Consider the following 17,356-nt stretch of genomic DNA (forward strand, 5'->3'; position numbering starts at 1 on the left):
TTTTAAAGTAATAATTTTTCTTGCTCGACAAGGGTTGGCATTGCATGGTCACCATGATGACAATTCAAGTATAATGCAAACGCTTCATCTTCTTGCCTCAAAAGACGATAACTTAAAACAGTGGCTTGAGTGCAAAAGCTATCGTTGGTTAAGCCATGATATTCAAAATGAAATGCTAGAACTGGTTTCGTTAATTGTCTTGCGCAACGTTGTTGCAAACATTAATTCTTGTGTTTGGTTTGCTATCATGGCTGATGAAACGCAAGACATTTCTCATAGGGAACAAATCTCTCTGTGTGTTCGTTATGTTGACGATAAATTAAACATTGTAGAATGTCCACTTGGTATGGTTCAAACCGATCGTACAGATGCTGCCACCTTACATCAGCTTATACGTTCCGCAATAATTGCCGCTGGTCTGGATTTAACTCGTTGTCGTAGTCAAGCATACGATGGAGCTGCGAATATGAATGGCCGTTTCAATGGCCTACAAGCACGTTTCAAGCTTGACAATCCTTCTATGGTACACGTGTACTGCGCTGGACACCAGATAAATTTAATTGTACAGGACGTGTTGAATTATAGTCACAATGGTAGAAATGCTCTGGCTGTACTTCAAAGTGTTGTGAGTTTCATACTTGCATCCCCAAAGCGATTGGCACAATTCCGTAACTTTCAGTTGAGCACTGACGCAAGTGACCATCACTCATCACTACGACCATTGTGCCCAACAAGGTGGGTTTTGAAACTTGGCGCAATCGATGTCTTTTTACGTGAATATGAGAATTTACTGGATTGGCTTAAGAGTGTTACTGAAGATGACACTGCAGATTCTGTAACTAAATACCGAGCGCAGTCTAACTTGAGAGCTATGGAAAACTTTTCAACCTATTTTACTTTGAAAACCATACATCGATTGCTTCACTCCGTGAACCCAGTTCATGTAGCTGTACAAGCACGCCACATGACTGTTGGTAAGTTTCGTGTTCTATTAGAAAATCTGTTAACTGTTCTTTCTGGAAACCTTGCAGACGATGACAGTGTGGAGGCGTTTGTAAATTCTTGCTTTGCACTTGGTTCGTCAGTTGGACTGGAACCTCCACAAATTCCAAGAACGACTGGAAGAAGAACCCGCAGTCTAACTGAACACATTGAGGAAGACAACGTGGTGACCTTCTTTAAACACCAGTTTGTACAATTTTTCCAGAAAGCAACTGACACCATTAGAGAACGTTATGCAAACCACAATCTCGAGACAGTTAATCATTTAGAGAAGGTACTTCTCTGCAGTGATCCTCAAAGTGATGAGGTGAAGTTGTCCATTTCAAGTGTAGCAAGTTTCTACCAGGATGATATTTTAGAAAGCAACCTGTAGCTTGAAGTCGAACAGTTTCAAAGCTACGTGACTGCGCGAAACGTAGATACAGTAAAAGTTGAAGATGTACAAACACTGTTTTCCTGTGACAACACGCTTCGGATATTGTTGCCTAACCTTTTTACGGTTCTTCGCTTATATTTAGTACTTCCGTGTACAACCTGCGAAGCTGAAAGGTCTTTCAGTGCTCTTCGTCGTATCAAAACGTACCTGCGATCAACAATGAAACAGACACGCTTAAATCATGCATTGTTGTTAAATGCGTACAAGACAGAAGTTGATTCTTTGCTGTTAAACCCAGTTATCGATGAATGGATCGACAGAAGCGCAATAAGGCAACAGACATTTGCCAAATCTTCCTCTTAAGTCTTAAGCTGACTTTCTAACTTGCTCTTTTTCATTTCGTGTTCTTCAACAGTTCAACGTATGTAGCTACAGCAAGTAGTTCAAAAGATTTGTGCAGCTGTTTTACACAGCATTTTCTTTCAATGTCTTCGTAAGTGCCACTAAGCTACGAGGTTAACCTTTCAATAAGGCCAAGGCTATTGGCTACAACAAACTTGCATCTTTCACTTTTTGCGTTCACTAGATAATTAATAGTTCTGTTATTACCTGTTTTCACCACGATTTTCGTCGGAGAAAAACTGTTGGCTGTCTTTTTATGTTTTAATATCCTTGCAGGAATTTTAATATGAACGGTCAGGGTAGATTCCGCCCAAGCAAGTGATCAGGTTAAGTTCCATTGGTCAGCGATCTTGGTATTTCCTTCTGGGTTACGAGATATTACTACAAAATCACAGTTCCTTGTTTTCATTACCTGTCAAATCGAAATAGATGCCTGAATGCCGTGCTCTGTAATGAAATGCAGTGGCGGCTAACATGGCCGGTCTGGGGAGCATTTCAAGGTTCCGGCTATCATCATGTTTTCCATCTTTTTAGCATGATATGTGTCGGCCACACAATTAGCAACAGATTTTACTACTTTCCCAATTGTGTATACAGTATTGAACTTTACAACTGTAATTATCAGGAAAACGCTTGGTCAGTGGTCATTAACTGTGGTGCCAATAATTAACGTCTGCAATTTTTAACAATATTGCTTATCCATTTGGGACTTAACCCGTTAAATGCGTAATTAATTTTTCAAAACTCTCCTTACTGTGCGTATTTAATTTGATCACTAGCAGTATTTTTCGTCGCATTATTGCTTGCTAGGATAACCCCCCTGATGCAACACAATACGCTTTTGTTCAATTTCCTTTTGTGTCTATTGCATATACCTTTTCATTGACTATTGGGGATAAATCTCCAGCTGGACTATTGTTTTCTGATGTAATCGCATTACTTTCAAGTGATTATACTTTTCACCATTTTGAAATTATTCAACTAGTTGTTTATTATGAAGAAAAAAATACATCAGTTTACAGAACAGAATAATTTCTAAGCATTTATAGGAACGACAGTAAACAAAGTATATGCAGTCGTACACATAAGTTTAGTTTGGCAATATTCAAACTGTATCATTTTCTGACGCTTGTTCTAACATTAGCAGCAACACAAAACCTTATTGTTTTGTTGACTATATGTTACAAAATATTTTTCGAACACAACAAAATATTTCTGAAACTGAAACTGCTTGCAAGTCTTGCAACATTACATCAAAATGACCTCACACTGGCTGAATGCGTGTGATGTGATTCGAATTTTAGACACCGGAAGAAAGCCATTTCAGAAAAAAAAATTTAGGATGAAATCTTTTATTCTTGCAATTGTGGTTAGGCTGTATTGGAGGTGAGTGCAGAAGCTACCTAATATTGCAATAGAGTGATTTAGGGATTAATGAATTCCATCAGGCTGCAATCGTCATTGTAGTGTAAACAATGCATCTAGGTTTCTTCACACGTCATAATTGCGCCTTCCAGACAAAGCGAATAGAGCAGGGGTTCTTAACCTTTTTTCTTTCATTACCCACTTCCGCTACTTAATAAACCTATATTCCCCACATACTTTTAAAACTGACTGAAAAATCAAAATGAATCCTAGTAACCTGTGTGACATATCTGTCATAGCACAATGGTATTTAACAAAAAGAACAATTTCAATGAGAAGAATAACATTAAAGATTGTCCATTAATGTCAATGCGATTTTTGTTTTTGCTTTTCAGTGACGATCGAGTCAATGTCAGGCTCTATTTTTGAGATTGCACAACGCAAATCTGATTCCAGATGAATTGTAAAACAATGCACTAGGACTCGATGTTTGTTAAAAAATATTACTTTTGTGACTAACTAATCAGATTTACATCCTTGGATATTCGAGTAAAACTTAAAACAATTTCCCACTTCCAGACCAGAAAGAATTTCCCACTGCATGGATATTCAGTAATTTCCCACTGGTGGGAAATTTCCCACCGTTTAAGAACCACTGCACTGGAGTACACATAGAACAACAAACCCAACTTCAAATTACCCACTTGAAATCCTCAAATTCCCCACTAGTGGGTAATTACCCACAGGTTAAGAACCCCTGGAATAGAGGAAAGCGAAATTAAAAGTGCCATGAATAGCTGCGATCGCGAAAACGACAATTGTCGTCATACGCACTTAACAGGTTAAAAAGGAAATCTCAATTAAATCTTACCTGAACAAACGCCACACGGTGTTTGTAGCAAAATTTCGCGCGAGGAAATGGAATACTACAATTAACAAGGCAAAACATTTCGCGCCTGTTGTTTTGCGTTCGCCTTTTTCGTTGAGATGTTTTCCTTTACCACACGCGCGCGTGCAACGCACACACCGCCGCTGTTGGCGCATGAGCTGATGAATGCGGTAACTTAAAAGCGATAAAAGCATTACACAGCAAAATGGAGCTTTGTAAATCTAGCAAAAATGGAGAAGTAGCGTCATTGTGCTGAGCCAGCATTTTAAATGTAAGCAATCAGTCGGCTGGAAAGTTTGCCCCCCCGGCAATTTTCAAAACCCGGCGCCTATGACGTCCACTGTCCAGGCGATTTCGATGTTGTTTTTATTGTAACAAGAGCTGAGAATCTTGCCTCGCAAAGGTTAAGTGGTTATGAATGGTAACAAAACAATAATCGCTTGCTTTGCCAAGAATGGGTAGGATTGCAGTTGTGAGCACCATAATTCTTCCACAGTTTTTGAATGAAACTCAATGCGTAATAACTCTTTTGATCTCAAATCGATTAGGTCATCTTTACTGAGATCGTCATCGCTAATGTTGTATAAGTCAAAAAGAAAAGGATTTCGAATCCATGTTTCAACTTCGTTCGGTAGGTGATCTAAATTAAAGTAACGTTGAAATGAGATTTGCAGGGTTTCAAGTGTGCGCAAAATTTTTCTCTCATAGAGATCAAAAGAGTACATTCTCTTTGAGTTTCATCCATCAAGATAAGATCTTCTAACATTGGAAAGTTAGCGTAGGCTAATTACATGCTTCCAATCTGCGTTTCCAAACCGGCAGCTTGGCTAAAAACGCTTTTTCAGTTGCATGAATTATTGTCACACCTGGTCCTTGAATGCCACGATTAACATTGTTAATATGATCGAAAATATCGGCTAAGTAGGTCATGCCGTATAGAAAACTTTTACTTTCGAACAATTCTGAGAGGGGACTTCCTTTTGCTTTCAAAAGAGTTGATACCTCAATTTTTAGCTGCAGTCGTTTTAAAACTTCTCTAGATAGCCAACGTACCTCAGAATGATACAAAAGTACTCCGTAATCTGACCCTACTTCATGACAGAGCGCTTTAAAAGTACGGTACACGGTGGTTTACAGCTCTGCTTTTGATGAAATTAACGACTTTCACGCAATTCGTCATAATTTCTTTGAGACTTGCTAGTAAAGTTTTTGATGCTAAGGCGTACCTATGCAAGAAGCAATGGGTAACAAACACGCGAGGAGCTTCGTTTTTTACTAAACAGCAAATCCGAATTTGTTCCTGAGCATAGCTGGTGCTCCATCCATGCATATAGAACAAAGTTTTTTTCCCAAAAATTCATCAAGGTAATCACGGACCCCCAAATGCTTTCTCACGGACCCCTAAGGGGTCCGCGAACCCCAGGTTGGAAACCACTGCCCTAAATGGTGAGTTGGTGACATCATAACGGTATAAATGGTCAGGTTTTATGAAAGGCGGTATGCAGTTGAAACAATTTAGTGTCGTTAGATGGTCCCGCAATACCGGATTACAATCCCGATAAAGCAGTTATTGCGTGGTACAACGATTAAGCAAGACGCTCAGACTTCAATAACACTAAGAGATCATTTTGGCATTGTTGCAAGTTTAATTCTATTTACTTGTGCTATCGTTATTTTGTATTTTGGCCTCCAAGCATGCAGATTTGGCCGCCGAGAAGGAGCTCTCGGTAGGCCACGATGGCTGCCGGACAAAAACACGAGTTTTAAGGCCTGGTAACCCAATGTACTTTACACCCTGTTGTCATCTATTTCCAACCAAACAATGAAAATGGCCATAAATCAATCTGTTACATTTCTGATGACTTAGAGCACGACACAACCTTTGTTAACGCCATTCAGCAACGTACAACCAAATTTATCCAACAAAATATTCCAAGCGTATCAAAAGTGAGTTATTATTCTGACGGGTGTGCAGGACAGTATGAAAATTACAAGAATATGATGAATTAGTGCCACTATAAAGAAGATTTTGGCTTGGATGCTGACTGGACTTTTTGGAACAGTTAAACGCCTGGTAGCACATGAAAGTTTACAGAGACCATATTCGGATCAAATTCTTGATGTAAATTCAATGTTGCAGTTCTGTTTAAATTCAATCAAAGGAATATATACAATTTGACTTCATCAGTAAAGAGAACTTGGAATGTGCTCGTAAGCTATTAGAATTGCGGTACTCATTCATATATTCAAACCAGTTGTATGAATAATGTAGCTTGCAATTATGATGATTTTTGGTAGATTGGTTTGGTGCTTGCAACCAACAAAGACGAAAAAGATGTTCAAATTCGATTTATACACCCACACGAACCTGCAACCAGATTCCACTGGTCGGTGCGAGATGATGCTTGCTGGGTGCCGGAATCTCACATTCTTTGCAAAATTGCTACACCATCAAGCACATCCGGTTATGGTCGCTGTTATTCCATTTCCCAAGAAGAATTGAATTTGATCACATTGAAATTTGATAAATGAATAACATTCTGTAGTTAAATAGATGTTTGTTATTGTTGGGTATTGGCATGTTTGATGTTGCATGATATTCTTCGAGTTATGTTATAACACTGCTTTAATGATATTGGCATTTTAGCATGTAATAAGGTTGTAACTAAATTTGTTCACATTTTTTTGTGTTACAGACATATACAAACACAATTTTTTGTTGCGATTACAACTAGGCCTTTTAATGAATAATTTGAGACCATTTTTGCAAGTTGGCCACTTGGGCACCCTGAGATATTCAGTGCGGAAGTTGATGTATCAGAAAATCTGAAAGCAAGATTTGAAACACAAATTCAAGGGGGAAAGGGTTGTTGCAAAATTTTTTAACCATCATTTTTGAATTCTTTAGGGTTCAAATTGGTAGTATAGCCTACCAAATTTGGGCCCGATGTGACAATTATTAAGAAAGATATTAAACATTTTAGTCAAAGATGTTTACAAATTATGGGGCGCTCCTTGCATTTCGGCCACCTGGTGGTGAAAATTTAAAACTGGCATTACTTTTAAACCGCTCGGTCGAATTTGCTCAAATTTTCAGAAAAACCTTTTCTGTTAAATAGCTCCATGTCCTAGGAATTTTAGATATTTTAAAATTTTTGTTTACAAATTCCAAAATTTGTGATGATTTAATATGGAATGACCTTGCTATAAGAGTTACTGCATAGTTTATTTATTTTATTTAGTTTGTTTATTTTTTAAATCATCTTGGTCAATAATTTCATACAATCTGCATACTTTATGAACTTCAAGCTTCATTTTGTTTGGGTCTGCTACTATTCGGCTAGTCCCCTTTTCGACTACTTCCCTTTTCGGCTACAGTCCGATTCGGCTACTTCCCTATTCGGCTACAGTTTTGAATTGTATTTTATTTCACAATATCGTTTCTTTTGCATTCCAACAAAGAAAAATAAATTGAAATGAAATTTAGCGCAAAATGTTTGAACTATTAAATTGAAATGTATGCTCACATAACATCGACATGTATCCTACGTCACCGTCTGTATGCAAACTTAGAATATATTAGAATCCTCAACTATTACAAAATTCCAAATCCAACGACGCCTTCTGTTTATTTAAATAATGTTGTATTTTATTCCATGATATCATTTCTTTTATAGTTGAAATTATCGAAGCTTTAGATGAGTGGGGTTTAGACCTAACCACTGAGATCTTAAAACTAAAAAGTGAATTAAATTTATTTTTGAACTATTAATGTTTGCTCAGATAAAATTGACATGTATCCTGTGTCGCCGTCTGCATGCAAACTTAGAATATATTAGAATCCTCAACTTTCCAAATCCAATGACGCCTTCTGTTTATTTAGAGAATGTTGTATTTTATTCCACAATATCGTTTCTTTTATAGTTGAAATTATTGAAGCTTTAGATGAGTGGGGTTTAGGCCTAACCACTGAGATCTTAAAACTAAAAAGCGAATTAAATTTATTTTTGAACTATTAATGTTTGCTCAGATAAAATTGACATGTAGCCTATCCTGCGTCGCCGTCTGCATGCAAACTTAGAATATATTAGAATCCTCAACTATTACAAAATTCCAAATCCAACGACGCCTTCTGTTTATTTAGAAAATGTTGTATTTTATTCCACAATATCGTTTTTTTTATAGTTGAAATTATCGAAGCTTTAGATGAGTGGGGTTTAGACCTAACCATTGAGATCTTAAAACTAAAAAGCGAATTAAATTTTTTTTGAACTATTAATGTTTGCTCACATAAAATTGACATGTATCCTGCGTCGCCGTCTGCATGCAAACTTAGAATATATTAGAATCCTCAAGTATTACAAATTCTAAATCCAACGACACCTTTTGTTTAGTTAGAGAATTTTGTATTTTATTCCACAATATCGTTTTTTTTATAGTTGAAATTATCGAAGCTTTAGATGAGTGGGGTTTAGACCTAACCACGGAGATCTTAAATCATATTCATGACATATGGTACGTTCCATATTCATAACTTTACCAAAGAAAACCGGAGCAACAGAATGTTCACTTCACAGAACAATTAGCCTTGTGAACCATTTAACAAAGATCTTACTCCGAATCATGATGACGAGAGACCAAAACTAAAATCGGAAATATCAACAGCACAGTTTGGATTTGTTCCAGACAAAGGCACCACAAAAAGGAATTTTTACATTAAAAATGATAACAGAGAGATGCATGTCCGATTCTTCTGTTTATTTAGAGAATTTTGTATTTTATTCCACAATATCGTTTCTTTTGCATTCTTGCATTTTATCCAGTGTTTACCTTTAAATGCCTTCCCAGACGGCAAAATCCATCATTTTTACATTGATTCAACGTCTGCAGACGTTAAATCAATGTAAAAATGACGAATTTTGTTGTGTGGGTTCGCTTTTTGAGCAAACATTTCAATTTAATAGTTCAAACATTTTGCGCTGAACTTTATTTCAATGTATTTTTCTTTGTCGCAATGCAAAAGAAACGATTTTGTGGAATAAAATACAAAATACAATTCAAAACTGTAGCCGAATAGGGAAGTAGCCGAATCGGACTAGCCAAATCGGACTAGCCGAATCGGACTGTAGCCGAAAAGGGAACTAGCCGAATCGGACTAGCCGAAACGGGCCATTCCGTGAATCTTTACATGTTGAGTCATACTAAAAGGCAGCTATATTAATAACATGTTATCTTTTTATAACAAAGGAACCAAGTGCTGATGACTTTTCATGTTCCAGTAAATATGCATTTGCAAATTTTAATGCAAAACTTACAGAAAGAAAGAAAGGAAAACCAAAAGTGAGATGGAGGGACGACATTGACAAACAATGCAATATAACCAATTGGTACCAACTAGCACATAATCATGTAAATTGGCATGAAAAGGGGAAGGCTTACGCTCTGCAGTGGGCTCCCACAGGCTGAAAATGAATGATGAATGCAAAACTTACAAAAAAATGGTTCCTCTGGTGAACAATCTAATAATTGACAAACAATGATTTCAGTATAAAATGCTTATACATATATATAACACAGTATAACATATGGTACATTCTACACAACGTCATTCAAAACTTCATTTTCAGTTGATTGGATTAGAGATGATAATTCTTCATGATGCAAACATGGATAACATTCCTTGGTGTCTGGACCAATTTCCAAATGATCTTGACCAATGATTCCATAAGTTTCATATACTTCAGAAACTTCAAGCTTCACAGGGACACTTTCATGTGGATTCATATTCAAAATTGGAGGAAACTGCAAACTGACTTAACAACACTTATTTTATAATGATGCAACTGAATGGAGTAATATTTTCCTGAACAGAACAAACATAAAAAAGATAAAGATAAACAGTCTAAATTACGAGCACGTACAATCAACTTTGTCAAAAACATCATATTCACTGTTAAAAACATCACATTCCTAAGAAGAGTTTACTCAGGTAAATAACCAAACTCGATCATGAATATGACAAACATGTTAAAACAAAACATTCACAATTTTGGCTAAACGTAATCTTTTTATCGTTGAACTACTAAATTGCTGAAACTAGTAAGTGAATCTCATATTACGTGTGGGATTCGTTTGTGCCGATTTAGAATATGCATGTATGCATGCCTGAAAATGATTTGTCACAAACATCGCATCGGTGTAGCTTTTCATCACAATGAGTTACCATATGAGATTTCAAATTACTAGATCTGGAAAATGACTTTTCACAAACTTCACATTTATATGTTTTTTCCCAGAATAAGTGAGCTTATGAAATTTCAAACCACGAGATTGCGAAAATGACTTTTCACAAACATCACATTAATACGTTTTTTCACCAGTGTGAAGTAGTTTGTGGCGTTTCAAACTACCAGATTGCGAAAACGACTTTTCACAAACATCACATTCATATGACTTTTCACCAGAATGAGTGAGCTTATGAGATTTCAAACCATGAGATTGCGAAAATGACTTTTCACAAACATTACATTTATATGTTTTTTCACCAGTATGAAGTAGTTTGTGGCGTTTCAAATGACCAGATTGCAAAAAAGACTTTTCTCAAATATCACATTTATATGCTTTTTCATCAGAATGAGTGAGCTTATGAGATTTCAAACCACCAGATTGCGAAAATGACTTTTCACAAACATCACATTTATATATATGCTTTTTCACCAGAATGAATTAGCTTATGAGAATTTAAATTACCAGATTGCGAAAATGACTTCACAAACATCACATTTATATGTTTTTTCACCAGTGTAATTTGTGGCGTTTCAAGCTACCAGATTGCGAAAATGACTTTTCACAAACATCACATTTATATGTTTTTTCATCAAGAATGAATTAGCTTATGAGATTTTAAATTACCAAATTGAGAAAACGAATTTTCACAAACATCACATTTATATGTTTTTTCACCAGTGTGAAGTAATTTGTGGCGATTCAAACTACCAGATTGCGAAAAAGACTTTTCACAAATATCACATTCATATGGTTTTTCACCAGAATGAGTGAGCATATGAGATTTCAAATGACCAGATTGCGAAAATAACTTTTTACAAATATCACATTTATATGGTTTTTCACCAGAATGAGTGAGCTTATGAGATTTCAAATGACCAGATTGTAAAAAAGACTTTATACAAACATTACATTTATATGTTCTTTCACCAGTATGAGTGAGTTTATGCGATTTTAAATGACCAGATCGCGAAAATGACTTTTCACAAATATCACATTCATATGGTTTTTCACCAGTGTGAAGTAATTTGTGGCAATTCAAAATATAAACACGTGAAAACAATTTGTCACAAACATCACATTTATACGGTTTTTCACTTGCGTGAAGACGTTTGTGCTGATTTAAATTGTCTATATCTAAGTATAACTTTTTACAAACATCACATTTATGTAACTTTTCACTGGTATGGGTTAGCTGATGAGATTTCAAATGACTAGATCGCGTAAACGACTTGTCACAAACATCACATTTATATGGCTTTTCACCAGTGTGAATTCGCTGATGTCTTTCCAAATCAGATTTCCAGTTAAAACTCTTACTACAAAAATCACAAGATTGTTCCCTGAAGTGAACTTTTTGATGAGTCTTCAATGCTGATTTGCATAGGAAATGTTCATAACATACATTGCAATTCAGAGTTTCCTTTTTAGTTGGTTGGATGGAAGATAACCCTTCTTGATACAAATATGGAGGACATTCCTTGGCGGCTGAAGCAGTTTTTAAATCATCTTGGTATATAATTTCACATGATTCAGGAACTTCAAGCTTCACTGGAACCTTTTCATGTTGATTTATACTGAAAGGTAAAATGATGATTATTGTTTCTTGCAAACTGATCGTGCAACTCGATAGTAACAGAAAAGATGGGATGTGAAAAAGCGTGGGTAAAATATTATAATATGAGCATCAGACATCTCGACAAGGCCAACTTAGTGTGAGCAAATTTCAAATGCAAATTTGCAAGTTCAAATTTTATTTGAATTCTGCAGCAATAACAAAATTGTTTTTTGTAAGATGAAACTACATTATGACAAGTAAATGTGATGTCCTGCAATAAGAGTTACTGCATAGTTTATTTATTGTATTTATATATAGTTTATTTATTTTTTTAAATCATCTTGGTCAATAATTTCATACGATCTGCAATCTGCATTAGGGTATTTCATTTGCTCCCTTTATTTTAATTTCGATCTGTCTCTAAGTTAATTCTGTTCCATAAAAAATGTTCCATATTTGGGAAAAAAATAACTTTAGAATAATTTTTAATTTCATTACCCCCTGTTTAACCCCCCCCCACCGCAACTCCGAAAATGTCAATTCGATTATGTCGTCACTGTTTTTCTTCCCTGGGACGTAAAATTTGTCTAAGTTGTCATCCACCCAAATGCTGACATGGCATTTACAGACTCTTTCGAGAAGAAATTATTGCGTTAAGACGTGTGCACGCACACACTCTATCGGGCCAGACGCACATGCGTGGGCCGTGGAGTATGTTGGTTTGGTTGACTGCGGGTGTGCGACTGTGCGTGCACATTAGGGTGATTCATCAATTGAAATTTTTTTTAATTTAACGGGGCACCCTCTCGTATTCTGTCAATACCTGAAAAAATAATCCTGTCAAATTTCTAAGGCAATCGAAACCATTTTTAAGGTTGCTACCGACTTTGAAAGCTGCACATAATACACAAATGGGTCATTCCATGTCAACTCAACAGGGTGTGCAAGCTTGACCCTCTTAGATTTTGTTGAAATTCACACTAAAGTTTCATATTGATGCATAATGAACACAAAAAAAAATTCAGCTCATTATCTCAAGATGTTTAGAAATTATAGCCCTTCAAAGTCACCAAAGTCCCTCAAAATGCGTTTGCATGTAAATTTTCCTCCATGTTTGGGTCTTCATAACTTTTATTCTAAAGCATTTACAAAGCTGAAATTTGGTATTCTGAGTAAGAAGCAGCCCTAGTTTGCATATCTACCATCAAAATTGCTAATTTCAAATTAGTTTTAGATATAGAACCTTTCAAAAGATGAAATTTTTTACATTTGAAAAATTTTCATCATTTTTTGATGTCCGTTATCTCCTAAACCAATAGTCACAGAACTATCATTTTGCGTATCATTAGTCTATACTAGTTGGTAATTAACCCCCATGAGACTGACATCAATCAAATGTAAAATTACTGAAGTTTGGAGGGTGCAAAGATGAAGCCCGAGCATTGGACATTGAATCACTGTGGAAGGCGATTGATTTGCTGGCTGGGCTTTCCTTATTTTGTTTCAGTTTGTAACACCAAGCGTGCAATTCCAAAGAAGTACCTGACTTTGGTGGGCCTAACCTCCTACAAGAATTTCTTTTCCACTAATGATGTGTTTAAACTACTGTATCGTATTATGTTGTGTTGTGTCGTATTGCACCCTTCACTATGCCCTGTTGTGTTCTAACTGTGCTAAATAGCTATTATAATAATGATTGTCGCTAAAAGACCATAGATGTTGTAAAGCGACATAAAACAAACCATAACAATCAATCAATCAATCTTTTAGGTATTGACATGATACGAGAGGGTGCCCCATTGAATTAAAAAAAATTTCAATTGATGAATCACCCTAGTGCACGTGCTCTGTTGCCGATAAGAGAAGCGCTGTTCAGCTTGTGTGTGGTTCATTTGCGACAATACTGTTTCGTGTAAACAAAAGTTGCAGCAATGCAGGATGTCAAAGAAAAAGTTAAAGTGCTTAAACTAACAAGCTAAGTATGAAATTGTAACCAAATTGAAAGGAAAAATTAGGAACAAGACAAAGTTTTCTGAAAAACATGATCTACCAAGGACGACGTTGAACACCCTCCTAAAAAATTCAGAAAAAAATTATTGCAGATTATGAATCTGGTAAGAATGGCACCTCAAAAAGAAAAAAAAACGCAACTTTGAAGATGTAGATCAGAGGTGACGAACCTGCGGCCCGCGGGCCGCATGCGGCCCGTCAAAGAATTTTGTGCGGCCCGCAAACAATTTGACAATCGCTCATGCATTGAAGACAAAAGACATCTCAAAGCTGTTTTATGCCTTCACTGGTACACCTTTCCTTTGCTATTTTCTTGCCCTAAAGTCCAGTGGTTCCCAACCGGGGGAGAATTCCCCACTAGGGGGGAATTTTGCAATTTTCAGGGGAAATTTGGTTTTGGGATTGTAAACCTTTTAAGCCTAGTAAGTTGGCCTAGATTAGAGCGTTAAAGAGGAAATTATTATTAGATTAACTCCCGATTATTTAAGCAACTGTGCACTGACAATCTGACATGGATGCTATCCATCAAGTAGGCTTACTTCTGTTTCATGCAAACACTAGATGGCTTTTAAGAGGAAACGTAACCGAACGAGTGTTTGAGCTCATAGACGAGCTTAAATTATTTTTTGACCTTTAAATAAACTTGGAATTTGTTTCATTGCTGAATGATGACAGATGGATTAGATTCTTTGCTTATTTGGTTGATATGTTTGGTCCATTGAATAAACTAAATCCGAAAATACAAGGGAAAAACACCAATAACTGTATATATTCAATTGCCATCTCTGTTTAAAGCAGATTGCTCATCAACATGGGTTATCTGTATCCATGAGCCATTGACATATTGATACAATGGGAATTTACAAACTGTAGGCTACTGCTTCCATGATGGCTCAAGGAAGGTTGGAAGAGAGTGATTAATTTATGTCATTGTCATTTGGAGATTGTCTTAAGGTACTAGAAGGCTCTGCTGTCTTCTTCGCGAGGGGAGTAGCCTACGTTTTGTCTGGCCTCTACATTTCGACCAGCCTGGTTTGGGTGGCCCTTCCAGGAGTAGATAGTTCAGTACCGTTCAGCACTTACAGATGCTTTTGGAAGCTTTCACCAGCAAGCTTGATAATAATTGAAAGAGAAAAGTTAGAATGAACAATTGAAAATGTTCCCATGTTTAAAGAATTATCATTGGTGCTGGTTGTTGATGGCAAAGAACAAGTTCTTCCAGAGTTGGAAAAAGAATTGATTTTGCAACATCTCACAGCATTAGAATTAGAACTGGAATTCATTCGATATTTTCCTAAAATTTATGACGATGAGCTTGATTTAATACAAAATTCATTCACATTGTTGATGAAAAAACTTCCCGATAAATTTCAGGATGAATTTTTATAACTCAAAACGGATTCTTGCGCAAGAGAATTATTCAGGAAAGATATCAATCACTGGATTTTGGCCATTGATGTGTAATTTCTATCCCAAAGTGGCAGAGAAAGCTACTCGAAGTATCCTTCCGTTTGCTTTCACTTATCTACGCGAATCAGGTTTTTCAACTCTTGCAAATGAAAACAAAACAAAGAAACAGATTAGACGTGAAGAATGATATTCGTTGTGCTCTTTCCAATACTCTTCCAGCATTCATGAGTTGTCGAATCAAAACAATCACAAGATTCACACGGACTGTTAAATGCATTGAATCTTAGAATTTTGAATGCCTATTCTTTGAATAAAATACTTTTCAGCTACGTTCTTCTTTAATTAAATTATTTTAGTTTGAAAAGGAATATTACCAGCTAAAAAGCTTATTACTAGTGAAAGTTTAGTTTATCTCCCAAAACTTAGATTAAAATATTAATGTAAACAAGTTTTTAACAAACTAAATTTATAGGGGGAGGGATTTAGATTTGAATATCGACTAAAAGGGTCCACCGGATAAAAAAGGTTGGCAACCACTGCCCTAAACACTAACTTTCAGGGTTTAAAGTTAGAAAATAGGAAAGCTATAAGGTAAAGGTGTGAAAACACTATTCTCCAATTTTGGTCGATTCCAATCTATGACGTCATGGAACTTTGACGATTAAAAAGTTGTGTGGCCCGATAACTCATGTGTAATTGACAAAGTGGCCCGCGACAGCGAAAAGGTTCGTCACCCCTGATGTAGATGAACCTTTGCTGAAGCGGTTTAGAGTTGCCAGAGATTAGAAATTGCCAGTCAGTGGCGAAGATTTGAGGCTGAAAGGTCAGCAGTGTGCTGAAGCATTTGGTTATGAAAACCCAGAGAAACTGGATATCCATTGGGTCAACAGGTGGAAACTAAGAGAAGAAATAGTCTGTAAGAAACTGCATAGAGAAGCTGAGTCTGCGGACCATGATGCTGTTGACGACTGGCAGAAAAATCGGCTTCCTGTACTTCTGCAGGAATTTAGACCAGAAAGCATTTTTAACACAGATGAAACTGGGTTGTTTTTTAAATGTCTTCCTGACTGAACGCATGTGCTGAAAAACGAAAAGTGTGCTGGGGGGGAAATGTCCAAAGAAAGACTGACTGTGCTGGTCACTGCGAGTATGACGGGAGAAAAACTGCCCCTTCTTTTGATCGGAAAGTCTGCCAAGCCACGTTATTTTAAAGGAGTGAAAAAAACTTCCACTTCAATATGAGTCCAACTCCAAAGCTTGGATGACCTCCACCCTTTTTGAACCTTGGGTGAGAAAAGTGGACCTTGAAATGAGAAGCAAAAACAAAAAAATTGCTTTAGTTTTGGACAATTGCACTGCTCATCCAAATGTGAGAGGCTTGACTCATGTGAAACTGATTTTCCTTCCTCCAAACACTACAGCAAAAACTCAGCCTATGGATGCTGGCGTCATCCGCTGCCTGAAAGCTCATTACAGAAAGAATTTGGCAAAAGAAAGATTGGTTGCATGGGAAGAAAATGTTGGAAATTTCAAAATTGACATTTGCCATGAATTTTTTGCAGAAAGCCTGCAACAGTGTTTCCGAAGTTATGATCAAAAATTGTTTCAGAAAAGTGAAGTTGTCACTGAATGGCAATGAAGCTGAAGAAACTCTTCAAGAAGAAAATGGTTCAGAATTTCTAGGAATCTGGGAAAGGTTGCAAGCTGCCGATTTGGTTCCTGCCACAGTAGGATTTCATCAATTTAATGAAGCTGATGAGGAGTTGGTAACTAGAGAAACAATCACAGAAGAAACAATACTGCAAGAAATCCAAGGCACCTTAGATACAGAAAATGACGACAACAAAGAAGATGATGGTCAAGAGGAAAAAGAGCCTGTGCCACTTCCATCTACAAAAGAAGCTTTGCAGATGGTTTGAAAGCTCCAACTGGGGAAAGCGGGGCAAAACGTAAATACGAGGCAAAACGGACACCCCGTTATTTTTATAATGAAAGGACTGATGGTTCCATCAGAGATATAAATACAAGAGATAGGCAATAGAATCCGCGTACGCTTTAA

The 17,356-nt window shown here is 36.6% G+C and overlaps 2 protein-coding genes across 2 annotated transcripts; one reads left to right on the forward strand and one right to left on the reverse strand.

Annotated features, from left to right (window-relative positions):
* Positions 1-247: 247 nt before the first annotated feature.
* Positions 248-1,375, forward strand: LOC145776700 (zinc finger MYM-type protein 1-like). The gene has a single exon (XM_082587930.1). It carries the CDS (start codon positions 248-250, stop codon positions 1,373-1,375), a length of 1,128 nt encoding a protein of 375 aa, XP_082444056.1.
* Positions 1,376-7,991: 6,616 nt separating this feature from the next.
* On the reverse strand, positions 7,992-11,976 carry LOC145776701 (uncharacterized; the record flags this gene model as incomplete). Its single annotated transcript, XM_082587931.1, has 1 exon — positions 7,992-11,976. A coding segment is annotated over one exon (1,065 nt), but the record flags the coding sequence as incomplete, so codon positions are not given.
* Between the last annotated feature and the right edge of the window lie 5,380 nt (positions 11,977-17,356).

The sequence above is a fragment of the Aplidium turbinatum genome, chromosome 9 (genome assembly GCF_918807975.1).
Source record: "Aplidium turbinatum chromosome 9, kaAplTurb1.1, whole genome shotgun sequence".
Classification (NCBI taxonomy): Eukaryota; Metazoa; Chordata; class Ascidiacea; order Aplousobranchia; family Polyclinidae; genus Aplidium; species Aplidium turbinatum.